Source organism: Oncorhynchus mykiss, chromosome 3, assembly GCF_057628025.1.
Source record: "Oncorhynchus mykiss isolate SJ-2025 chromosome 3, ASM5762802v1, whole genome shotgun sequence".
Lineage (NCBI taxonomy): Eukaryota > Metazoa > Chordata > Actinopteri > Salmoniformes > Salmonidae > Oncorhynchus > Oncorhynchus mykiss.
The window spans coordinates 85,599,742-85,625,678 of NC_143024.1; the positions used below are offsets into that span (position 1 = coordinate 85,599,742).

At 43.0% G+C, this 25,937-nt stretch overlaps 3 protein-coding genes across 11 annotated transcripts in view; all 3 read left to right on the plus strand.

Annotated features, from left to right (window-relative positions):
• Positions 1–8,792, plus strand: part of LOC110520566 (immunoglobulin-like domain-containing receptor 2) — a 34,389-nt gene extending 25,597 nt beyond the window's left edge. For 3 of the 4 annotated variants that reach the window (XM_090230371.1, XM_036975156.2, XM_090230372.1), the window contains 3 exons: positions 3,419–3,620; positions 3,834–4,554; positions 7,655–8,792. In XM_090230371.1, the coding sequence (XP_090086497.1) occupies positions 3,419–3,620; positions 3,834–4,554; positions 7,655–7,690 (959 nt within the window). In that variant the 3' untranslated portion in view covers positions 7,691–8,792. Of the gene's footprint in view, positions 1–3,415; positions 3,621–3,833; positions 4,555–7,654 lie in introns of all 4 variants that reach the window. The other variant, XM_090230373.1, reaches the window with a different exon arrangement.
• Positions 8,793–10,240: 1,448 nt separating this feature from the next.
• On the plus strand, positions 10,241–16,725 carry ildr1b (immunoglobulin like domain containing receptor 1b). Its single transcript, XM_021597954.3, has 8 exons — positions 10,241–10,933; positions 11,354–11,524; positions 11,994–12,143; positions 12,270–12,389; positions 13,729–13,875; positions 13,961–14,083; positions 14,275–15,188; positions 15,706–16,725. Exons 1-8 carry the CDS (start codon positions 10,870–10,872, stop codon positions 15,742–15,744), a joined length of 1,728 nt encoding a protein of 575 aa, XP_021453629.2. The 5' UTR covers positions 10,241–10,869; the 3' UTR covers positions 15,745–16,725.
• Positions 16,726–24,662: 7,937 nt separating this feature from the next.
• Positions 24,663–25,937, plus strand: part of LOC110520569 (NADP-dependent malic enzyme, mitochondrial) — a 29,253-nt gene continuing 27,978 nt past the window's right edge. The window contains exons 1-3 of one of the 6 annotated variants that reach the window (XM_036975161.2): positions 24,685–24,857; positions 25,208–25,286; positions 25,464–25,684. In XM_036975161.2, coding sequence (XP_036831056.2) covers positions 25,247–25,286; positions 25,464–25,684 — 261 coding nt within the window. In that variant the 5' untranslated portion in view covers positions 24,685–24,857; positions 25,208–25,246. Of the gene's footprint in view, positions 24,882–25,207; positions 25,352–25,463; positions 25,685–25,937 lie in introns of all 6 variants that reach the window. The other 5 variants (XM_036975165.2, XM_036975164.2, XM_036975160.2 and 2 more) reach the window with 5 other exon arrangements.

Here is a 25,937-nt window from a genome sequence, read left to right on the forward strand (position 1 = left end):
TGTTAGTGTTAGTGCCAGTGCCAGTGCCAGTGCCAGTGCCAGTGCCAGTGCCAGTGCTAGTGCTAGTGCTAGTGCTAGTGCTAGTGCCAGTGTTAGTGCTAGTGCCAGTGCTAGTGCTAGTGTTAGTGCTAGTGCTAGTGCTAGTGCTAGTGCCAGTGTTAGTGCTAGTGCTAGTGCTAGTGCTAGTGTCAGTGCTAGTGCTAGTGCTAGTGTCAGTGTCAGTGTCAGTGTCAGTGCTAGTGCTAGCGTCAGCGTCAGTGTCAGTGTCAGTGTCAGTGTCAGTGCTAGTGCTAGTGCTAGTGCTAGTGCTAGTGCTAGTGTTAGTGCTAGTGTTCACCTTACGGGACTGTTTCGGCTTTGTTTATTTTTGTCGGTGTGTTGTTTTTGTTCATTGTTTAAGCTTCCCCCTGAAGCTAGAACAGCAGAGTCCCTACCCATATTCTGAAAAACATCTGAAACCCTGCCTCTTCAAAGAGTATCTTAAATGATCCTTCCCCTCACAACAACCCCCCCCCCCCCCGCCAAAAAAAAAAAAACACTTAACCAGCACTTGTACTTGACCCCCCCTTCTAGCTCTGACTCTACTGATAGCTACAATATTGAGTTACATTTACTTTCTCTGCCTGTGATGTGTGGTTGTCTTAAGATGAATGCACTAACTAACTAACTATAAGTCGCTCTGGATAGGAGCGTCTGCCAAATGACAAAAAAATATATATATATTCTTGTAAATTGACCGGACTGTTGCTTTTTCATCAGAAGCTATAATATTGTATGGTTCTGTATTTCACATGTTAAGTTCATTAGCATTCCAGTGGCAGTGTGAGAAGGTATCCATAGTGCTTTGTTGTAAGCACACAGACATTTGTAGAGTGCAGTGTGAGAAGGTATCCATAGTGCTTTGTTGTAAGCACACAGACATTTGTAGAGTGCAGTGTGAGAAGGTATCCATAGTGCTTTGTTGTAAGCACACAGACATTTGTAGAGTGCAGTGTGAGAAGGTATCCATAGTGCTTTGTTGTAAGCACACAGACATTTTGTAGAGTGCAGTGTGAGAAGGTATCCATAGTGCTTTGTTGTAAGCACACAGACATTTGTAGAGTGCAGTGTGAGAAGGTATCCATAGTGCTTTGTTGTAAGCACACAGACATTTGTAGAGTGCAGTGTGAGAAGGTATCCATAGTGCTTTGTTGTAAGCACACAGACATTTGTAGAGTGCAGTGTGAGAAGGTATCCATAGTGCTTTGTTGTAAGCACACAGACATTTGTAGAGTGCAGTGTGAGAAGGTATCCATAGTGCTTTGTTGTAAGCACACAGACATTTTGTAGAGTGCAGTGTGAGAAGGTATCCATAGTGCTTTGTTGTAAGCACACAGACATTTTGTAGAGTGCAGTGTGAGAAGGTATCCATAGTGCTTTGTTGTAAGCACACAGACATTTGTAGAGTGCAGTGTGAGAAGGTATCCATAGTGCTTTGTTGTAAGCACACAGACATTTGTAGAGTGCAGTGTGAGAAGGTATCCATAGTGCTTTGTTGTAAGCACACAGACATTTGTAGAGTGCAGTGTGAGAAGGTATCCATAGTGCTTTGTTGTAAGCACACAGACATTTTGTAGAGTGCAGTGTGAGAAGGTATCCATAGTGCTTTGTTGTAAGCACACAGACATTTGTAGAGTGCAGTGTGAGAATGAATCCATAGTGCTTTGTTGTAAGCACACAGACATTTTGTAGAGTGCAGTGTGAGAAGGTATCCATAGTGCTTTGTTGTAAGCACACAGACATTTTGTAGAGTGCAGTGTGAGAAGGTATCCATAGTGCTTTGTTGTAAGCACACAGACATTTGTAGAGTGCAGTGTGAGAAGGTATCCATAGTGCTTTGTTGTAAGCACACAGACATTTGTAGAGTGCAGTGTGAGAAGGTATCCATAGTGCTTTGTTGTAAGCACACAGACATTTGTAGAGTGCAGTGTGAGAAGGTATCCATAGTGCTTTGTTGTAAGCACACAGACATTTGTAGAGTGCAGTGTGAGAAGGTATCCATAGTGCTTTGTTGTAAGCACACAGACATTTGTAGAGTGCAGTGTGAGAAGGTATCCATAGTGCTTTGTTGTAAGCACACAGACATTTGTAGAGTGCAGTGTGAGAAGGTATCCATAGTGCTTTGTTGTAAGCACACAGACATTTGTAGAGTGCAGTGTGAGAAGGTATCCATAGTGCTTTGTTGTAAGCACACAGACATTTTGTAGAGTGCAGTGTGAGAAGGTATCCATAGTGCTTTGTTGTAAGCACACAGACATTTGTAGAGTGCAGTGTGAGAAGGTATCCATAGTGCTTTGTTGTAAGCACACAGACATTTTGTAGAGTGCCGTGTGAGAAGGTATCCATAGTGCTTTGTTGTAAGCACACAGACATTTGTAGAGTGCAGTGTAAAGCATATTGTCATTCAAAATTCCAAGACAGCTGAAAGTTGGATGTGTTCCATGGAATCAATTCTCATTTTATGCATTCTGTTTCTATGTGACATATCGTCACTTCATAATTGGCTCAGATACCTTCTATAATGTCTCTCCCGAACTAAGAGCATGGAAAATAATCCTGCAGCAACAGGAAATGTGAATTATTGTGTGGATTATAATTAATGGACATTTCTGGCGGGGTTGATACATTTTTTTTGTTAGGACAAATCAGTGGAAATTACAAACTTAAGAAGCGTTTTTAAACTTTGAATACTCTACACGTTTTAATTTCCTGATGGGTGATCAAATTCAGGCAGGTCACCCTTGATACTAGTCAGTATTCCATATCCATTCAGGTCTGCGGGCATCGGGAGATGATGTTGAAACCGGCCACAAGGGGCAACAGTGAGCTCTGTTACCTTCAAGTAGGTTTGGGTTGTGGACGGGGATGGTGGATGGACATAACCTCCTGCCTCTGATTCCAAAGGTTGAATGGTCAAATCCAGCGATATAATTTTTTTAATTTAATATTTTTTTTTTTTTTTTTTTAAGCCTATCACAAACCTTAACCCTTAGCTTAACCATTCGGAGTTCGAAATTTGACGTCTGGAACAACTTAGAAATTTGACGTTTGAGAAACATGGATCTCATTCTGATGTGAGACTGTGAGAACTTGTCATTAAGATCCTACATCTGTACGATGAGGGCCAATCAGCAAAAGCATTTGCTTTGGGAATAACCAGTCTATATTTACACAGATGTCTATCAGATGGCTATCAGATGTTGTTTGCATTAGGGGTGATGTTTGGTGATGTGTCTGTGATTGGATTAGAAGTATTGAAACATAAACGTGTTGTAAATAGAACACTGCTGCATGTGCTGTGGAAACTGTTCATTTATAACATTGAAAAACTTTTATTGAAAACAGTAAAGGTCTCCATGGTGATTTGTTGTCCCAGCAGCCAGTAGCCTATCAGAGCTCAGCTCTCTGCATGAGGGATGGGACACGGATTTCCGGCAGACCTATCGGACAGTCCAGATGAAAGCTCTCCCACCCATCGCTGACCTCGATGACCAATCAGAGCTCATGGCAGCTCCTGTGCACAACAGTCGTCGACCCAGGCATTACCGTGGCAACCACACTGATGACGAGCAAGACAGCAGGTACCACTGAGTTTGAACTGTATCTAAAGTACTCACATTTTCTGACCCGGTATGTGTGTGTGAGAGAGAGAATAGGATCTTGTATAGATATTGGATATTTCATTGCTGATTATATTGTATTCAATGTAGGACTAAAATGTTAGTTAACACTGTCTGTCTGCAATTGTGTATCTGTTATATACTCTGATTCCCCCTGTCTTTCCTGTTTTCCAGATGGAACCCTCGCTCTGTGCACCTGGAGAGGAGGACATTGGGCTCCAGGGGGCGTACTGGCTCTCTGGATGAGCTGGAGGAATTTGCTATGTCCTATGGCCCCCGTGCCCGGAGGGGCGACCCCCGTGACCAGGACAGGGACTACGACCTGGAACTACGGGGGCGAGAGCACTACCCCCCGTACCGGGACCACAGCCCCTCACGTCGTTTCCATGGAGACAGGGATGATGACTGGCACCCCCGCCGCAGCCCGCCTCCGCAGAAGAAGAGGGACATGTGGGACGATCTCCCCTCTCGCCCCCACCAGCACACCCAGGGGCGGAGGGGTTACGATGACGCATTCCTCAACAACTTATTGGAGCGCAAGGCAAGGGGGAGAGCAGGAGAGAAGGGGGAGAGAGGAAAGGGACGGATTGACGAGGACAGTGACACTCCCTCTAAGGGCAGTTCAAAGGGCAAGGGCAGCGACGGTTTCTACAGCCGGTCACCTACCAACAGGCCCGAGGAGGATGACCCTTTGCCTCCATACTCGGAGCTAGAGATGGAAAGGTACCGGATGGTCAACCCAACCACTGAACGTTACCGCATGGTTGAATCGCCCTCAGAACGATACAGCACCACTGACCAGGCCATGCAATCGTTCTCCTATACCCGTCCCCCTAAAGGACTGGCCCACACCATACAGGGGGGCAGAGAGGACAGGGACAACAACCGAAATATGGTGAGTTACCTGTAGGAAGGTCACGTTGAAGAACACCCTACCACTCTCAGGTTATCACAGCTACAGGAGCTCAGAGGTAGAAAGTCCAGTAGGTCTAACAGACCACCAACTTTACACCCATGATGGTTAGATCATCTTTATTTGTGGGTGTTATTTTTTTAACTATATTGAACAAAAATATAAGCGCAATATTTAAAGTGTTGGTCCCATGTTTCATGAGCTGAAATAAAAGATCCCAGAAATGTTCCATAAGCACAAAAATCTTATTTTTCTGAAATGTTGTTCACAAATTTGTTTACATCCCTGTTAGTTAGTCAGCATTTCTCCTTTGCCAAGATAATCGATCCAGCTGACAGGTGTGGCATATCAAGAAGCTGATTAAACAGCATGATCATTACACAGGTGCACCTTGTTCTGGGGACAGTAAAAGGCCACTCTAAAATGTGCAGTTTTGTCACACAATGTCACAGATGTCGCAAGTTGAGGGAGTGTGCAATTGGCATATTGACTGCAAGAATGTCCATCAGAGTTGTTGCCAGAGAATTTAATGTTAATTTCTCTACCATAAGCCGCCTCTAACGTTGTTTTAGAGAATTTGGCTGTACGTCCAACCGGCCTCACAACCGCAGACCACATGTAACCATGCCAGCCCACATCCGGTTTCTTCACTTGCGGGATTGTCTGAGAGCAGCCACCCGGACAGCTGATGAAACTGAGAAGTATTTCTGTCTGTAATAAAGCCCTTTTGTGGGGAAAAAAAATATTTCTGATTTGCTGGGCCTGGCTCCCCAGTTGGTGGGCCTATGCCCTCCCAGCACCAACAGTGGCTGCGCCCCTGCCCGTGAAATTCATAGATTAGGGGCTCATTTATTTATTTAAATTGACTGATTTCCTTTTTTGAACTGTAATTCAGTAAAATAGTTGAAATTGTCACATGTTGCGTTTATATTTTTGTTCAGTATTTACAGTGCGTTGGGAAAGTATTCAGATCCCTTGACTTCTTCCACATTCTGTTACGTTACAGCCTTATTCTAAAATGGATTAAATAGTTTTTCCCCCTCATCAATCTACATTCAATACCCCATAATGACAAAGCAAAAACTTTATTTTATTTTAGCAACTAAAAAAAAAAAAAAAATCAGAAATTTCACATTTACATAGTAAGTATTCAGACCCTTAACTCAGTACTTTATTGAAGAACCTTTGGCAACGATTACAGCCTTGAGCCTTCTTGGGTATGACGCTGCAAGTTTGGCACACCTGTATTTCCTCTCTGCATATCCTCTCATGCTCTATCAGGTTGGATGGGTATCGTCGCTGCACAGCTTTTTCAGGTCTCTCCAGATATATTAAATTGGGTTCAAGTCCGGGCTCTGGCTGGGCCACTCAAGGACATTGAAAGACTTGTCCCGAAGCCAGTCCTGTGTTATCTTGGCTGTGTGCTTAGGGTCATTGTCCTGTTGGAAAGTAAATGTTCACCCCAGTCTGAGGTCCTGAGCGCTCTGGAGCAAGTTTTCATCAATGATCTCTCTGCACTTTGCTCCGTTCATCTTTCCCTCAATCCTGACTAGTCTCCCAGTCTCTGCCGCTGAAAAACATCCCCACAGCATGATGCTGCCACCACCATGCCTCACAGTCGGGATGGTGCCAGGTTTCCTCCAGATGTGACACTTGGCATTCAGGCCAAAGAGTTCAATCTTGGTTTCTCATGGTCTGAGAGTCCTTTAGGTGCCTTTTGGCAAACTCCAAGCTGGCTGTCATGTCCCTTTTACTGAGGAGTGGCTTCCGTCTGAGCACTCTACCATAAAGGCCTGATTGGTGGAGTGCTGGAGAAATGGTTATCCTTCTCAAAGGTTCTCCCATCTCCACAGAGGAACTCTGGAGCTCTGTCAGAGTGACCATCGGGTTTTGGTCACCTCCCTGGCCTTTCTCCCCCGATTGCTCAGTTTGGCCTTGCAGCCAATTCTAGGAAGAGTCTTGCTGGTTTCAAACTTCTTCCACTTAAGAATGATGGAGGCCTCTATGTTCTTGGGGACCTTCAATGCTGCATACCTTTTTTATTACCCTTCCCCATATTTGTGCCTTGACACAGTCCTGTCTCTGAGCTCCACAGACAAGTCCTTTGGGGGCTTGATTTTCGCTCTGACATGCACTGTCAACTGTGGGACCTTATAAAGACAGGTGTGTGCCTTTCCAAATCATGTCCAATTAATTGAATTTATCACATGTGGATTTTCTACAATCTATAATCTACAATCTCAAGGATGATCAATGGAAACCGGATGCACCTAAGCTCAATTTCGAGTCTCTTAGCAAAGGGTATGAATTCTTATGTAAATAAAGTATTTCAGTTTTTGGTTTTTATACATTTGCAAACATTTCTAAAAACCTGCTTTCGCTTTTCCATTATGGGGTATTTTTTTAAAATGTATTTAACCTTTGTTTAACTAGGCAAGTCAGTTAAGAACAATTCTCATTTACAATGACGGCCAAACCCTAACCCGGACGACACTGGGCCAATTGCACACTGCCCTATGGGACTCCCAATCATCTGTAGTGACGCCTCTAGCACTGAGATGCAATGCCTTAGACCGCTGCACCACTCAGGAGGCATTATTGTGTATAGATTGATGAGGAAAAACATTGATTTAATACATTATAGAATAAGGCTGTAACGTAACAAAATGTGGGAAAAGGGAAGGGGTCTGAATACTTTCCAAATGCACTGTATAAATCAAAATATTTTCTAACAGTATTTCATATTGATTGTTTTTTATGTGAAAAGAGAGGCGGAAAGCACTATTTTGATGTTGTAATTTAGATCAATGTTTCGTAAATAATGTAGTCAAGAAAACATCCTCAAGTTTAATGCTTTATTTCAAAGGTTAAAGGTCAAATCGTAATACCAAAAATAATGCATGTTCTGTATGTGATTGTATCATGTTCTCGTGGTACTCACTCGCAGACATTACTAACAGAGCATGAGCTGCATGATTGCTGTGGATTCCCGCATTGCCTCACTGACCAGGCCTGACTAATCGAGCATGAGTGGCATGATTGCATGGTCTCTAACATGGCTCTTGGTGTTTTATTTTAACAGACCCCTGCTCTGAGCAGAGATTCTCTCATAGTGTGACACATCAGAGAGAACTCAAGCCTGTGCCTGCACAGCACTGCCAGCATTGAGAATCTCACATCACTCACTTAAAACATCATGCATCAGCCTGGGAGTGACTAACTGATCATCCTCATCATCAACAACCTGAAGAGGCTTATCCAATAGAAGGTTTCCATCCACAGAAGGGAGGCACCTTGCATGGATCACGAGAAGAAAATGGAACGTGAATTGTTTATGCATTGATTTAAGGAACATTTGGTCACCATTTTGTGTGTATGTGTGTTGAGCGTAGATGCATTACATACACACCGTTTGAATGGGTATGTATGGCTGCAACGTGGGTGTCAAGCATTTGTGTGGATGTGTACTGTACTGTATGTCCATATTTAGGTTTATCTGTGAAACTCAAACCAAGCATTCCACAGAGCAGTCCCCCTCTCTCAACTACAAAGCACGGTGAAAGTTAGTTCCCGTGAAGTTATGCTGACAGCAATGATACGATTAGGGCTATTGGTAGGTATCGATCGATAGGTATTGATTAGGTGTGGAGGCAGAGCTACTATAAGGGTTTTTTTAAAAAGGAAAGCGGTCATCAAAGAAACTTCATATGATCAATTCATGTGTGTTAAATTCAGGATTGTTTTGATCAATTCATGTGTGTTAAGTTCAGGATTGTTTTGATCAATTCATGTGTGTTAAGTTCAGGATTGTCTTGATCAATTTTCAACAACTATAATATGTCAACTTACCATTATAATTGTAAATCCAATGCTCCTCCACGTGTCATACATTTCATCAGACTATAAGAAACATAATAGGTGTCAATTGTGCCATAAAAAAGACAACTCAGGTTCACCTGCCTTCATTGTGTGTGTGTGTGTGTGTGTGTGTGTGTGTGTGTGTGTTTGTGTGTCATGTACTGTACCTACTGTAAATGTACTGTACCTACTGAGCTTGAATTTATATTACAGTAATAGTATTCTTTATTAGCCCACAATATTAATTGGACATGCCCTTATTGGCCACAGGTAACTGTGTTTTGAAACTGTGCCAATCAGCCATAGCAGATGTTTGTATTTCACTTGTTTGACATTGGTTTTGATATAAACACACTCTCTTAGATTGTGCCATTGTGTGTGATTACTATGCCCTTTTGTGATTGTTTACATTGGATATGGAGCGTGTGTTTCTTATCGCTATCTATGTTAACCGCTTAATACACACACAGTGCTTGCTCATTACTTTATTTACACACACAAACACCACAGACATAAACAACTCTTCCAAGCCTTTTCTGTCAATGACCATTTATTTAGCACATTTTCACATGTGCTTTCACGACGATGTACACATCATTATCTCTTATTCCATAAGACACATCAGTGACTGAAATGTCTGTCCCTTCTGAATGTGGGAAAGCACTGAGCACTGGTCACTACGCTGACCATGACAAATAGGGTGGAAACAGGAAATATAACAGGATTCTAAATTCCACCAGGCTAGACCAAGATGTGTGTGTTCCAGGATGAAATCACAATACCAGAAAGGAAGCTGTCGCTTCAGCATCTGGCCATGACAGGTGCAGAATACCTCTTCACTGTACGAATGGCGTACATTTAATTTATAAAGCACATTTTACAAGGTTTCTAAGCTCTTTATATTGGATCCAGAAGAGCTGTTGAGAGTGGAACTCAAGCTGGCCTGTCTTTGTGTTGAGTGAATAAAGCTTGATTGCATGTTGGAGAGAGAGTTGGAAAAACTATTAATACAAAAGCGCTCCTAGGCTTGTTTAACGTCACCACCCTTCAATGCTGGTACTTGGCCAAACTTTATAAAGTGACTGTCTACCAACAGTATGAATACAGCCTTAGAATAGAACCACACCAACAGTATGAATACAGCCTTAGAATAGAACCACAGCATGAATACAGCCTTAGAATAGAACCACACCAACAATATGAATACAGCCTTAGAATAGAACCACACCAACAGTATGAATACAGCCTTAGAATAGAACCACACCAACAATATGAATACAGCCTTAGAATAGAACCACACCAACAATATGAATACAGCCTTAGAATAGAACCCCAATCAACCCTCTTTTCGGAGAAGGATGATCTGCGACATTGCTGTGAACTCCTCTCCAGTCTCCACAGTGCTGTGGCTTGGGCCTTTTCATCCAGCATGTAGATATCCCAATTCACATGGAAATCCTGCAGGCTCTAGTGTTTTGTGTGTCTAAGGACTGTTGACATGGAATTTCCATAGATTATGACCTAATGAATGTATTTCATGTCAATTGACTGATTTCCTTACGTAACAGTATAACTTTAGACCGTTCCCTCGCCCATACCCGGGCGCGAACCAGGGACCCTCTGCACACAACAACAACAGTCACCCACGAAGCATCGTTACCCATCGCTCCACAAAAGCCGCGGCCCTTGCAGAGCAAGGGGAACTACTACTTCAAGATCTCAGAGCAAGTGACGTCACCGATTGAACCGCTATTTAGCGCGCACCGCTAACTAAGCTAGCCGTTTCACATCCGTTACTTATATGAACTGTAACTCAGTAAAATATTTGAAATTGTTGCATGTTGCGTTTATACATTAGATATAATCAGATGTGTGTACAAAGAAGACATACATCTGATGTGTGTACAGTCTGGTGTTGATCTTGAGGTGACATTAGAAAGATCGCTACTTTTACTATTCTGGGCCTATAGGAAAATATACCCGATTTTCTCAAGGTCCTTTATGTTTAAAGGCATTTCCAAAGGGGGTTTATCTTGTTAAGATAATCCATTTCAAAAGTCCTAGTTCCGCGAACTATTTGATAAATTTAGGCGTTTATGTATTAAAAACTCGTTTCCACGTCCACGAGGATTCCATATCACTTACAAGTTTTTTTGTCTTGCACCTGTTACGGCTCGAGGTGGGGTCGGTGACGTCACCCGAAGATGGGGGATGGGGTTGGGAACGCGCCGATGAACTCCGCCTGGGAAAGTTGCCTCGACACCTGTAGGAGAGTAGTTTCACCACAAAAACGAGGAAATTGAAAACTTCTATTTACATAAAATGAAGAAAATGCGCTGATGAAGCGTTGCTTCGACAAATGGTGCATGGTTTTATCAAATTAATTGTTTGTATCGATTGACTAAAGGTTGGTCGTCTTTTAGAAGCTTCCGCGTTGGAATGGCGAAGAACAAAATGGGAAATATTATCTTGCTTGCGCTTCTGCTTGGTTTCCTGCCAACAGGTAAGGTTTTTAATCTAAAACCGCTTTAAGATACGGCTCTAACGTGTATTGGGCTTTATTACTTACAAAACACAATTGACACATAAATTGTCTTGATTCTTTCCAAAATAAGCATGTTAGAATAAGTTAATAATCGACAGGTGTAAACATGACAAGGCCAACAGGTCGCAGTCACGTGACCGTAGGGTGTTTACAAGTTGCCAAGCAGATGGGTGTTCAGGACAGTTAATCCACAACGTTAAACGTTGTTAGAAATGATTGTTTCCGAGTACTAATATGCACTTCTGTATACAAATTAAGCAGTTTGAAAAACAGTTTCTCTTAATCATTTGAACACATTTTTTTCTAATTTAAATGTATTTTTTGTGTGTGTTATTTTTGTACTATCCTCTCATTCTTTCTCGCAACTCTGTCTTTCAGAGGTGTTTTCTATCCAGGTGATTGTTCCTCAGACAGAGAGGAGTACGGCTCTCTTTGCCTCGGTCATCATACGCTGTGATTACTCCACCTCCGCCAATGCACAGGAAGTCCTGGTCACCTGGCGCTACAAGTCCTTCTGCAAGGACCCCGTGCTGGAATTCTACTCCACAGGTGAGATATTAAAGGACAGGTAAATGAGTGAGGGCTGCACGGACACTAGTGTAGCCCTCCTTCTTTCTTTCCGTTATTATAGTCTTCTTGTAATGGGGCTGTGGTGATTGTGATGTCATAAATGGAACTGCAGAGCTTGTGAGGTAACAGGGCTGTGGAGATTGATGTCATATTGCAGTGAAGATTGTAAATGTAATAATGGAGCTGTGTAGTTTGATGTCATAAGGTGCTGTGGTGATTGTGATGTCATGCTTTGTAGATTGTGCTGTTATAATGGGAATATGATGATTTGGATGTCATAATGGAGCAGCAGAGATTGATGTCAGAATTGTAAAGTGATGTTATAATGAGGCTTTGAAGATTGTATGATGTCATAGTGGTACTGTTGAGATTGGGACACCAATGCGATAATGGAGATGTTGGTGTATAGTGATGTCATCATAATACTTCCATTCTCCTCCTGCTGTAGCCTATCAGGCTGCTCTGCAGCTGGGCCAGGACCCAGCCAATGACTGTCCAGACCGCCAGCGCACCATTCGCACAGTCATCCAGAAGAAGGGAACCAATGAGGCCACCCTGGGCTCTGAGTATCGGGAGCGCAAGATATCCATCCAAAACAGTGAGTGTGACCCCAACATAGTGAAAAGAGACCACAATTATCAGATTTGTAAATGTTGCATTAAATGTTATCATGCACATGTACAGTAAGTGCTTGGGTGTGTGCCCGCCCCCCTGCCCTCCACAGAGGCCGACCTGGTTATGAATGAGGTGATGTGGTGGGATAACGGTGTGTACTTCTGCTCCATCGACGCACCGGGAGACACTTCAGGAGACTCAGACCGCGAGGTCAAACTCATTGTTTACCGTAAGTGACTGCAAATGTTTTTTGCTTTTTCAGGATGCGTTTAACTATCCTCATTTTCATTTATGTATTTGCATGTTCCACCAATGCATTGCTCTCCTGGGGGAACCATGGGGTGCCTGTGGCACATCATTAAAAAGCACCCTTAGGCTTGAGGACCAACTGGTCATGTTTCATTCTTCCATATCAATTTATTTATAGATTTTTTATTTATATATTAACAAACTTTTTGGATCTGTAGTGACACAGCTAGCACTGCGATGCAGTGCCGTAGACCACTGTGCCACTCGGGAGGTCCTTCCATAACGATGTTAACTTCCTCCATTCAAGGTTCATAGGTTCTCTATGTAAAACATGCATTCAACAAACTGTACACCATGTAATGGCCTATTTTGAATAAGAAATAATGTCACTCGCATTCTGTAGAGACTTGGCGCTGTTGTCTGTGGCACTTTAATTACAATGTGAGTAACACAGCAAAAGAAAATGACATTGGCCAATCCCAAATCAACTCCACTATTCACTTCTGTAGATCTGAAAGGATGGCATAGGTACAGTATAAACAAAATTATAGTAGCTCCAACACTGCGTGCAGCGGAGGCACGCATTAACACACAAATCGAAGTGAGAGAGGCGAAGGGAAGGGGTCAATCTGGGATTCTGCAAAAAATGTGGCAAAGAAATTACCTCCATATCCGGAATAGAAAGCCTTATGTTTGGGTCAAACACAACACATTACTGAGCACCACTCTAAATATTTTCAATCATGGTGGTGGCTTCATCCTGTTATGGGTATGCTTGTCATCGGCAAGGACTAGGGAGTTTTTTTTTGATAAAACAACAGAATAGATCTAAGCACAGGCAAAATCCTGGAGGAAAACCTGGTTCAGTCTGCTTTCCAACAGACACTGGGTGACATTCACCTTTCAGCAGGACACAAGCCCAGGTTGCTTACCAAGACAACATTGAATGTTCCGTAACGGCCTAGCCACAGTTTTGACATAAACCAGCTCGAATATCTATGGCAAGACTTGAAAATGGAGGTCTAGCACAGATCAACAACCAACTTGACAGAGTTTGAAGAATTTAAAAAAATTATAATTTGCAATCCAGTTGTGTTAAGCTCTTAGACTTACCCAGAAAGACTCACAGTAGTTATCGCTGTCATTTTCAATACATTTGCAAAAATGTTTTGTGGTATTGTGTGTGTAGATGGGTGAGAGGATTTTTTATTTTTTTTAGTTCAGACTGTAACACAACAAAATGTCAAATATGTCACTTGGGTATGAATACTTTCTGAAGTCACTATGTGTCCTACATGACCTCTTGACCTCTGTTCCAGATTGGCTGACGGTGCTGTTCATCATCATCGGGGCTCTGCTGCTCATCATGCTGTTCTGTATCTGCTGTTGTCAATGCTGCCCCCAGAAGTGCTGCTGCTACATCCGCTGTCCCTGCTGCCCACAGACCTGCTGCTGCCCTGAGAAAGGTACCACACACACACACACACGATCGAGCGCACACACACTCATAGTGATACACTTACTCACACCTCTCCTCTCTCCCCTCCCAAGTGGTGATGCAGCACAGGATGATACGAGAGGCCCAGAAGGCCATGGCCCCCTGGATGCACGGCCAGCCTATCTACGCCCCCATCAGCAACCACTCCTCCCAGGGCAACCCAGCGATGTACTCAGGTCAGTCTTATAATGGTGCTAATGTTGTGCCCTGCATGTTGTGAAACTATCTACTGAACTCTGGTCAATGTTATAAAGTTGTACCCTCAAGGTTCTCCCAAAGAACCTTGAGGGTACAAGAGAGAGGTGATGCGCCACCTTGTGGACTGGCTGTGCCACTATGTAAATAGACAAATTCGCTATGTCTCCAGCCTTGTTCTCCGATGGGTACCCTACCAAGCCCAACTTTGCCATGGCCCCGATGGGCCCCTCGCCCCTCCAGCTGCAGCCTCCCCCTATCCTCCAACACCACATGCCCCAACACCAATACGGTATCCACCACGGTAACGGCAGCATGCATGGCGGGAGCGCGCACGACACCAACCAGATGCTGGACTTCCTGGAAAGCCAGATGAGGGGGGTTCACAGCCAGATGCCCCCTCCCCCTCATCAGCACTTGTCTCCCCACGCCCACCAGTACCAGCCCCAGGGAGGCCCCCAGGGGGTCCCCTTCACGGCCGGCCCCCCCAGCATGCTGTCTGCCCTGGATGAGATGGGGATGAGGGGGGTGGAGAGGAGAGTGATCACCTTGCCCCCTATCGTCCAGCGGGTACCCAGTTTCTCCTCTCGCAGGGGGACTGGAGGTGGAGGAGGGACCAGTGGCACTCCAAGAATATCCAGCCAATCCAGCGGCAGCACCAACCGCACCGGGGGTGGCGGCGGTGGGCGTTACAGTGACAACCGGCGTGACAAACACAACTTCACCCCTCCGCGGCAAGGCATCCTGCGTAGCTACAGCGACGAGTCAGACTGGGACGACCGGAGGGGAGGGCCAAAGAGGGAGGGGCAAGGCTCGGCCGGGAGGAGGACGGGGGGCTCTGGGTCGGCGCCACGGTCCCGTAGTCGTGACGACATGATGGAGGAGCTGCGTCGGTCAGCCCTTGCCAGGAAAGACAGGAGCCACTCCCCTCCTGCCCATCGACAACGGTCCTGGAGCTCGGATGAGGAAGACAGCAGGAGGGGAGGGAAAAGGGGAGGCAAGGGGAAGCTGTGGCCAGAGAAACCCCCCAGCTACTCCTCCATCGAGATGCAGCACGGCAACAGGAGGAACTACGACCGCTACTCAGTAAGAAACAAACACGAGTGCTGATGTATGACTCACACCTATATAACATTGTTTACTCACACATACTGATCAGGATCGTACTGTCCTGTAACAGACACTGCACAAACAGGATGGGACACACACATCTACAGACATTCACATGCACTCATTTTACCACACAAATGTCAACACTACTGAACACCCTCGATCTCTCTCTCTCTCTCCCCTTCCCTCTCTCTCTCCCCTTCCCTCTCTCTCTCCCCTTCCCTCTCTCTCTCCCCTTCCCTCTCTCTCTCTCCTTCCCTCTCTCTCTCTCTCTCTCTCTCTCTCTCCTTCTCTCTCTCTCTCTCTCTCTCTCTCCTTCTCTCCCTCTCTCTCTCTCTCTCTCTCTCCTTCTCTCTCTCTCTCTCTCTCTCTCTCTCTCTCTCTTTCTATCTCTCCTTCTCTCTCTCTCTCTCTCTCTCTCTCTCTTTCTCTCTCTCCTTCCCTCTCTCTCTCTCCTTTCCCCTCTCTCTCTCCATCTTTCTTTCTCTTCCAGGATAAGAGCTCTCGTAGTGGTACCAGTGTGGTGATCTGAAACCTGCCTGCCTGTCTGTCTGCCTGTCTGCCTGAAACCTGCCTGTCTGTCCGTCTCCCTTTTCCTCAGTGTGAACTTATGGTTTGTGTCTCCACAAACTGTTTGTTTTTCGGTCTCCACTGTCTGTCTGTCTCCACAAACGGTCTCTGTCTGTTTGCCTTTGGACGAGAAGTGACACCAAAAGGATTATTAAGCGTAATTGAGTCCAGAGACGCGATAGTCCAGCATCCCATTGTGACAACTACGGGTCTCTGAGACCACTGCCCAAACGAGCATCTGCCCAAAATTCCCAACAAACACGGCTCTGCGTACGCATCCTATATTAATTTGAATGTGTTGACGGTTGGAGAAATTGCTTGAGCCACGCTGAGAAAAGTATGAAAGCTAATGTTCCAATATTCTAGATCACGCATAGACGTTTTGGACTCTGATAGACGCTATAGAATGTATTGTAATAAGGTGACTCCGGTGCCTTTATACCTGTACAGGCGTAGAGGTTAAACAGTACTTATGTAATATTGTGCTATACTTAAATAGAATGGGATTGAAGGGCAAGGTGTATAGGGAGGGAGGGAATCTTAAGGCACATATTTTACCTGTTGAAATCCATGTGATCTTTTATTATTATTTTAGAATACTTTTTAATTTTTTTTACACATTTACCTATGAGACAATGTAAAACACAGCACTATCACGTCAATTGTAAGAAATATAATTCGTTTTTTTATTGTACATTTCATCAAGTGTGTATCTGTTTTCTTATTTTAAATAGTTGTATACAATGTTTTGTTGTAGATTCTGTAGTGTGTGTGACTGTTTCTTGTTCAGTTTTCCTCAAGTGCCTCTGTCTGTTTACAGTTGTATGTTGTTTTTTTAGTTGGTGGTGGGATAAATTATTCTGTTGGTCTTGTACTGGGGATTTTGTACTTGGGATTTAAATGAAGTCAAGTGAAATCATCATTCACCTTGCTTTGAGTGGCATGTTCGAGAGTATGTTGAGTCTTTGTTCTACAGTACCAGTCAATTTTGGACACACCTACTCATTCCAGGGTTTTTCTTTATTTTTACTATTTTCTACATTATTGAATAATAGTGAAGACATCAAAACAAATATGGAATCATGTAGTAACCAAAAAAGTGTTAGAAGAACACTGTGGCATTCTCTCAACCAGCTTCACGAGGTAGTCACCTGGAATGCATTTCAATTAACAGGTGTTCATTTGTGGAATTTCATTCCTTAATATGTTTGAGCCAATCAGTTTTGTTGTGACAAGGTAGGGTTGGTATATGACAGATGGAAATGCTTTAGTTAAACAAAGTGTCTGCTAAGTGTGTAGACATTTGCGTTTGAAAAAAACGAACACTTTTTAAAAATCTAATAGTTTTAGAGAACTTTTTAAGTTAAAAATAACTTTATCTTCACTGGTTCCTCAGATAATATTATAAACTAATAATACTCTCAACAAAAATATAAACGCAAAATGTAAAGTGTTGGTCCCATGTTTCATGAGCTGAAATAAGATCCCAGAAATGTTCCAGACACACACAAAACATATTTCTCTCAAATTTTGGAGTGGTACCCAATTGTCATACTTGAGGAAAAGTAAAGATAGCTTCATAGAAAATGACTTGAGTCACCAAGAAAAATACTACTTGGCTAAAAGTCTAAACGTTATAAATATACGTAAGTATCAAAAGTAAAAGTATAAATAAATTCAAATTGCTTATAAGATCAGGTGTTCTTTTTTTATGGAGAACCAGGGGCACACGACAACACGCAGACATTTTCAAACTAAGCGTTTAGTGAGTCCTCCAGATCAGAGGCCGTAGGGGTGACCAGGGATGTTCTCTTTCCTGTCCAGCTAAGTATTGAAAATGTAACAAGAACTTTTGGGTGTCAGGGAAAATGTACAGAGTAAAAATAACATTTTCTTTAGGAATGTAGTAAAGTAAAACGTAAAAAGTAAAGTTCTGATAGGCTAATTGACATCATTTGAGTCAATTGGAGGTGTACTTGTGGATGTATTTCAAGGCCTACCTTCAAACTCAGTGCCTCTTTTCTTGACATCTTGGGAAAATCAAAAGAAATCAGCCAAATTGTAGACCTCCACAAGTCTGATTCATCCTTGCAAGCTATTTCCAAATGCCTGAAGGTACCATGTTCATCTTTACAAACAATAGTACGCAAGTATAAACACCATGGGACCACACAGCAGTCATACCGCTCAGGAAGGAGATGTGTTCTGTCTCCTAGAGATGAACGTACTTTGGTGCGAAAATGCAAATCAATCCCAGAACAACAGCAAAGGACCTTGTGAAGATGCTGGAGGAAACCGGTACAAAAGTATCTCTATTCACAGTTAAACAAGTCCGATATCGAGTCCTATATCGACATAAACTGAAAGGCCGCTCAGCAAGGAAGAAGCCACTGTTCCAAAACTGCCATACAGATTGTAACTGCACATGGGGACAAAGATCGTACTTTTTGGAGTTATGTCCTCTGGTCTGATGAAACAAAAATATAACTCTTTGGCCATAATGACCATCGTTATGTTTGGAGGAAAAAGGGGGATGCTTGCAAGACGAAGAACACCATCCCAACCGTGAAGCACAGGGGTGGCAGCATCATGTTGTGGGGGTGCTTTACTGCAGGAGAGACTGGTGCTGTTCACAAAATAGATGGCATCATGAAGGAGGAAGATTATGGGGCTATATCGAAGCAATATCTCAAGACATCAGTCAGGAAGTTAAAGCTTGGTCACAAATGGGTCTTCCAAATGGACAATGACCCCAAGCATACTTCCAAAGTTGTGGCAAAATGGCTTAAGGACAACAAAGTCAAGGTATTGGAGTGGCCATCACAAAGCCCCAACCTCAATCCTATAGAACATTTGTGGGCAGAACTGAAAAAGCGTGTGCGTGCAAGGAGGCCTACAAACCTGACTCCGTTACACCAGCTCTGTCAGGAGGAATGGGCCAAAATTCACCCAACTTATTGTGGGATGCTTGTGGAAGGCTACCCAAAACGTTTGACCCAAGTTAAACAATTTTAAAGGCAATTCTACCAAATACTAATTGAGTGTATGTAAACTTCTCACCCACTGGGAATGTGATGAAAGAAATAAAAGCTTAAATAAATAATTCTCTACTATTATTCTGACATTTCACATTCTTAAAATAAAGTGATGATCCTAACTGACCTAAAACAGAGAATTTTGACTTGGATTAAATGTCAGGAATTGTGAAAATCTGAGTTTAAATTTATTTGGCTGATGTGAATGTAAACTTCCGACTTCCAACTGTAAGTATAAAATATATGGATGATCTGTGACAGAACGGCTAAATTGCAATAGATTTTTTATTTGAACCTTTATTTAACTAGGCAAGTTATTTAAGAACACATTCTTATTTACAATGACGGCCGGGGAACAGTGGGTTAACTGTCTTGTTCAGGGGAACAGTGGGTTAACTGTCTTGTTCAAGGGAACAGTGGGTTAACTGTCTTGTTCAGGGGAACAGTGGGTTAACTGTCTTGTTCAGGGGAACAGTGGGTTAACTGTCTTGTTCAGGGGAACAGTGGGTTAACTGTCTTGTTCAGGGGAACAGTGGGTTAACTGTCTTGTTCAGGGGAACAGTGGGTTAACTGTCTTGTTCAGGGGAACAGTGGGTTAACTGTCTTGTTCAGGGGAACAGTGGGTTAACTGTCTTGTTCAGGGGAACAGTAGGTTAACTGTCTTGTTCAGGGGAACAGTGGGTTAACTGTCTTGTTCAGGGGAACAGTGGGTTAACTGTCTTGTTCAGGGGAACAGTGGGTTAACTGTCTTGTTCAGGGGAACAGTGGGTTAACTGTCTTGTTCAGGGGCAGAACAACAGATTTTTACCTTGTCGGCTCGGGATTTCGATCTAGCAACCTTTCGGTTACTGGCTCAAAACTAACCACAAGGTCACCTGCCACCCCTAGTAAAGAATAGATGGTAAAGGATACAGTATATACATATGAGATGAGCAATGTGAGATATGTAAACATTCTTAGTGGCGTTATTAAAATGACTAGTGTTCCATTTTATTAAGGTGGCCAATGATATCAAGTCTGTCGGGAGGCAGCTGCCTCCCTGTGCTAGTGCGGGCTGTTTGAAAAACAGCTTTCTCAAGGCCATCAGATTGTTAATCTCTGTCCCAGCTTTGATGCATCTGTACTGAACTCGCCTTCTGGATGGAAGCAGGGTGAACATGTAGTGGCTCGGGTGGTTATTGACCTTGATGATCTTTTTGCCTTCCTGTGACATCGGGTGTTGTAGGTGTCCTGGAGTGCAGATAGTTTGCCCCCGGTGATGCGTTGTGCAGACCTCACTACCCTCTGGAGAGCCTTACGGTTGTGGGCGGTGCAGTTGCCGTACCAGGCGGTGATGCAGCCCGACAGGATGCTCTCGATTGTGCATCTAAAAGTTAGTGAGGGTTTTCGGGGACAAGCCACATTTATTTCATCCTCCTGAGTTTGAAGAGGCGCTGTTGCGTCTTCTTCACCACACTCTGTGTGCGTGGACCGTTTCAGTTTGTCGGTGATATGTTCACTGAGGAACTTAAAACTTTCCACCTTCTCCACTGCTGTCCCATAGATGTGGATGGGCGGTGCTCCCTTTGCTGTTTCCTGAAGTCCACGATCTTCTCTTTTGTTTTGCTGACACCACACTTTGAGGGCCCTCCCTGTAGGCTGTCTAGTTGTTGGTAATCAAGCCTACCACTGTAGTGTTGTCTGCAAACTTGATGATTCAGTTGGAGGCGTGCATGGCCACGCAGTCGTGGGTGAACAGGGAGTACAGGAGAGGGCTGAGAACGCACCCTTGTGGGGCCCCAGTGTTGAGGATCAGCGGAGTGATGTTTCCTACCTTCACCACCTGGGGGCGGTCCATTAGGAAGTCCAGGACCCAGTTGCACAGTGCGGGGTCAAGACCCAGGGTCTCAAGCTTAATGAGTTTTGAGTGTACTGTGGTGTTGAATGCTGAGCTGTAGTCAAAGAACAGCATTCTTCCATAGGTATTCCTCTGGTCTAGATGGGCTTGTTTATTGTGACGGCGATTGCATCGTTTGTGGACCTATTAGGGCGGTAAGAAAATTTGAGTGGGTCTAGGGTGACGGGTAGGTGGAGGTGATAGGATCCTTGACTAGTCTTTCAAAGCACTTCATGATGACAGAAGTGAGTGCTATGGGGCGGTAGTCATTTTGTTCAGTTCACTTTACACCACTGCAAATTTGTTTACATCCTTGTTGTTGAGCATTTCTCTTTTGCCAAGATGTCGGGTGGATGGATTATCACAAAGCTGGTTAAACAGCATGATCATTACACAGACACCTTGTGCTGGGGACAATAAAAGGCCACTCAAAATGTGAAGTTTTGTCTCACAACACAATGCCACAGATGTATGATGTTTTGAGGGAGTGTGCAATTGGCATGCTGACTACAGATTATGGTATGGGCACGCATAAACTATGGACAACTAACACAATTGCAATTTATCGATGGCAATCTGAATGCACAGAGATACCGTGACGAGATCCTGAGGCCCATTGTCTTGCCATTCTTCCACCACCATCACCTCATGTTTCAGCATGATCAAATCAAAGTTTATTTGGCACGTGCGCTGAATACAACAGGTTACAGTGAAATGCTTAATACGGGCTCCAACCAACAGTGTAATTTTTAAGTTAATAATGCACAGGCCCTTTGACACTTCTCTGTTTGTAAACAAATGTGCAAATCAGCATTGAAAAAAGGTGCACATTTTTAATTTGTTCCACCTGAGCGAGTCTGACCACAAGTCAGAGACCACTATGATGACACATCAAATGTGTTTGATGGATCGTGGGAAAGAGCAAGAATATGCTTTTGTAGGCTACAGTCCAAGCTATGTCTTCCAATGGTACGACTGCTGTCGGCATCCAAAAATTATCCAACTTGAATAAACTCTTGGAGGTAAGGATGAAAGCAGTGGTGTTGTCTACGGCGATACAGATATCACTTATTATTGATATCTACAAAGCACGTTGATGTGAATCACACTGCTATTCTCTCATTTAGCTATTTGCACATTACAGATTGTGGTTGTGGATGAATGTTCACAAATCTAAAAGTGCATTTGAACCCAATAATGGTAGAATTCAAGAAGTTGAAGCTGCCTATCAATCATTGTTTTTGAAACAATGATGGGCAGCCAGTGACAGGGCTCTTGCAACAGCTGCACAGGGTGGATACCAGCCTATGGAATAAAAGTGGGTCTTTTATTGCTCAATCTAATACATGCTGATAAAACATTTTTTATCCATAGGCCTAATGGACACATGGTTCAAACTCACACACGTTTGATAGACTTAAAGGGGCAATCTAATGGCTTTTGGATGTTGTGGTAGCAGAATCAGAATTAGTTAGGTAACATTGATAAATAAGATGTTTTATTTACATAATACTGCTTATGTGAAATATTTGTCATTAGGATGTCTTCTTTTGGATAATACTGTTGGCAGTTTGCAGTTATCCCTTCTCTGCTAGGGCTTAGTCACTAGGGGCCCAGAGAGGGGAGAGGTCAGGCTTGTCTTCATATGTCAATGTATCTGTTAAACCATGTGATGCTATGAAGAATATCAGAAGGGGAGGAGGACAGAATGGAGGCTTGTCTTCTTATGGGAATGTGTCTGGAACTATTGTGTGTCCCCTCTGAGGTTGCCCTTATCTTGATTTAGTATAAGACCAAAGAGGCTCACTGTCTTTTCTGATCTTGTCCAGGAGGGGGTGCATTTGAGATGGGAGAATCTATAATTGACAATTGATATATGCCATTGGATGAGATAATGTTTTGGTCCTGAGTGGTACCAAGAACGAGAAGTAGAACCTCGTTTTAGGAGAGCAAACTGAACGATAATTTATAGCTAATGCTATCTAGCTATGGGATACTCCTCTTTCAAGTAAAATGTTCTTTGTGAACTGTTCTTGAGATCTGTGTTTCGTCATGTGAGTTGAGATGGGTGTGTCTTGGCTATAAATTATACAAATAACTGTTTTGTAAGCACTCTCAGAGAATTCATTTATAGACACTGAATTGATTGGAGAGTCACAGGGCTATGGTGAAGCTCATATATAATTAAAGATGGACTTTATAATATACTCTGACTTGTGTGTGGTTTGCTCTCTCAATGTTTAGTAATACAGGAAATTACCACGACAATGTATGAATAAAATATCACCATTTAATTCTTGAAAGATAGAATTTATAAATGCCTCATGAGCTTAGTTCAACTGTCATACTCCATGAGAACCCAGAATATGATCTTGTTTTTCTCCTATGTTTGTAAACATTGAATAGCCTCATAAAATGGTTAAAACAATTTTGATATCATGGATGGTCAGTCCTTGCAGCATCCATACTGTAGCTCTGTCTGGGACTGGTTACATTTCTTCAGGCCCATCCCTCAGCTTTTTACCAAAACAGAGGCGGGGGCAACTGTTTTGTTCTTGTTTCATCTGTTGATTTGACCTTTAAATGGCTGTATATTATCAAGATATCAGTGTCCCCAACGAAAAGGTAAACAGGCCTATAGCAAATGCAGCATATGGCATACATTTTTTCACATGTAAAAAGCACTTTTCAGTAGTGCTCAAAGCATGCCATTCCATGAGGGCAGCATTTATTTATCAACTCGAATCAATGAGCCCAATCAGTCCTCCATGACAACAAAATCATAAATAACAGAGTAGGGCTGTCTAATAAGTCCTTAGTTTTGGGGTCATTCTCAGGTAAAACTATTTTACTAATCTATACTTCCATATTTCCAAGTCCTGTTCTTGAAGACCAAGGTGTATAACATTTATTGGAATGACTGGCATTCTGATTGACTTTGGTTTTTAATGTAAATATATAATTTAATAGTATTATTATATGTAGTAGAAAGCGATGGGTTAGAAGAAGCCTACATAACCATCCCATAAAGTCAAACTGAATGTCCATATATGGCCAGCTATGTAAACTTGAACATTGATTTATCCTGCAGTAGATGTGGTTCAATTGGTAACAAACGTTTTTGTCTTCTAATGCCTCTTAAGGGGAAAATAATCTAAAAGTAACTGAGTGTAATCATATTACGTTACTGAGTTTGGGTAATCCAAAAGTTACATTACTAATTACAACTGTAACTGTAAAGGATTACATTTAGAAAGTAACCTTCCCAACCCTTCTTGAGACATAATGTACATCAAATGCTAGTAGAGTTATTATATTTGCCCAGCAAATTCATTCTTTGTTCAGTACTTCTCTGCAGGGTGGTGCACTCCTTGGAACGTCTCAATGTCTCTGGGTGTAACATAATTCTAAATCCGGAGGTTCTTGTTGTAAGCAATAACATCTGGCTGGTGACTCAGCATTGCAGACTGAACCAGAAACTCCCTAGCTGGGCAGTAAAGTACCATATATAAATGGGAAATATATTTTTGTCTAAGGGGGATAAACAAAGAACTTAACAGAGATGGATTTGACTGTCTGCTGTCATTTATTCTCAACATCTTGTTTTTCACTCGCACTGCAGCGGTCTGTATGACCATAATTATGACGGTAAGATGTAGTGTGTTTTCACATCTATTTCACTTTTGTTTTATCTATTTCACTTGCTTTGGCAATGTAAACATACGTTTCCCATGCCAAAAAAGCCCTTAGATTGAATTGAATAAATAGCATCTGACATGATCAAATACACTACTCCTACGCTAGTACTCTATTTAAACAGGAAGGGCTACAACTATGGCGATGGTAAATAAAGTACACAGAAGGGAGGAGCGTGGAGTGGGGGGGTGGAAGGGAGGGTCCAAAATATTTTTGTGCTGCTAAGATCTTCCATGAGCAACATTTTGCTTAACACGATTGGTCGGCGGTGACGAAATGGGCGGTTCTACGGTCTCTGGTGAAAGCGTCAACGTCAAATAAACTTGTATCAGCTGTTTAGACCATTCTACTCACATCCACTGATAAAAACGTCAGCGACGAAGAGAGACGGTCGTCTGCTACCCCAACCCTAAAAGGATTGAGATTTTTTCAGATTGGAACTCGAGGGCAGCGTCAAACCGTATTCAGGTAGCGAGCGACGCAGTTTGTTTGGTAAATAAATCAATTTCTGTGTGCGGTGTGCTGTTGTCTATATTTGGAGATTTAGCTATAACGTTACATTGCTCAACTATAGTAGGCCTACGTGGAACATAAATCTGCCCATTACAGGATACTGGTAAAACACTGCATTTACAATGCCAGCATCATCGTGGCACCTGCTGTTTGTGTTTAATTAAATATTTTGCCTCACCTAGCCATAAAGTGATATATTCAAGGCCTAACGTCGTTAACTATATGTGGAGGGCAACCTTGCTGAACTTGATTAGGCTATGCATGTTGCATGCATGGAATTCTAGGTCGTCTGTCTTGTGATTTAGGACAAGTCATCATCACCAACCATCAACCGATATGTAACCATGGCAGCGCTTGACTTGGACTTGAACTCACCGTTGCTGAGTACAGGCATCTCAACATTTCTACTGCTTCATCTCCTGTTCCTCTTGTAGCATATTAGCTCAAAAGTATTGTGGAGCTCCTGCACCTAAATATAAACAGTACCGGCACCGCACTTATACAGTCAAGCACTGTATGTAACCGGTGTCACAGCCACTCTTCCTCCCTCTCTCTTCACAGGAAATATGAACTCCCTACCGGGAAGGAGTGTGTCACTGTGCAGAATCAGCACAGTGGGCGCTATGAGGGTCCTCGTGGGTGCACCAGGTCACCCTGTCACGATGGCCCGTGCGACTTGCCTTGAGGCCGTCAGAGTGTGTCACTCGGTCTCGAGCTGCAAGGGCAGCGTCAACACCAAGAAGCGCGGTTATGACATTACCAGAAACCCACACCTGAACAAGGTAAAGCCCTGGATCAAGGTCCCCCAACTAGGGGCCTTGATTTTATTTGGCCCCCCAAGTTTTCTGAGCAAAAAAATGTAAAAACACCAGCAGATCAGCTCCAAGTGATTTTTAATATCCAAAGTTCCAAAGTATTCTCACACATCATAGAGAGATATACACTGAGTGTACAAAACATTAAAGTGGAACTGACAGCGTTTTAATTACTTTGCAGATATGAAACAAACAGACAATATCAGTAAAAAATATACAA

Coding starts and splice junctions, on each gene's coding strand:
- ildr1b (XM_021597954.3), top strand. CDS start 10,870: ATGGCGAAGAACAAAATGGGAAATATTATCTTGCTTGCGCTTCTGCTT. Junction 11,525..11,993: donor GCTGGAATTCTACTCCACAG/GTGAGATATTAA, acceptor CTCCTGCTGTAG/CCTATCAGGCTGCTCTGCAG. Junction 15,189..15,705: donor GGAACTACGACCGCTACTCA/GTAAGAAACAAA, acceptor TTTCTCTTCCAG/GATAAGAGCTCTCGTAGTGG.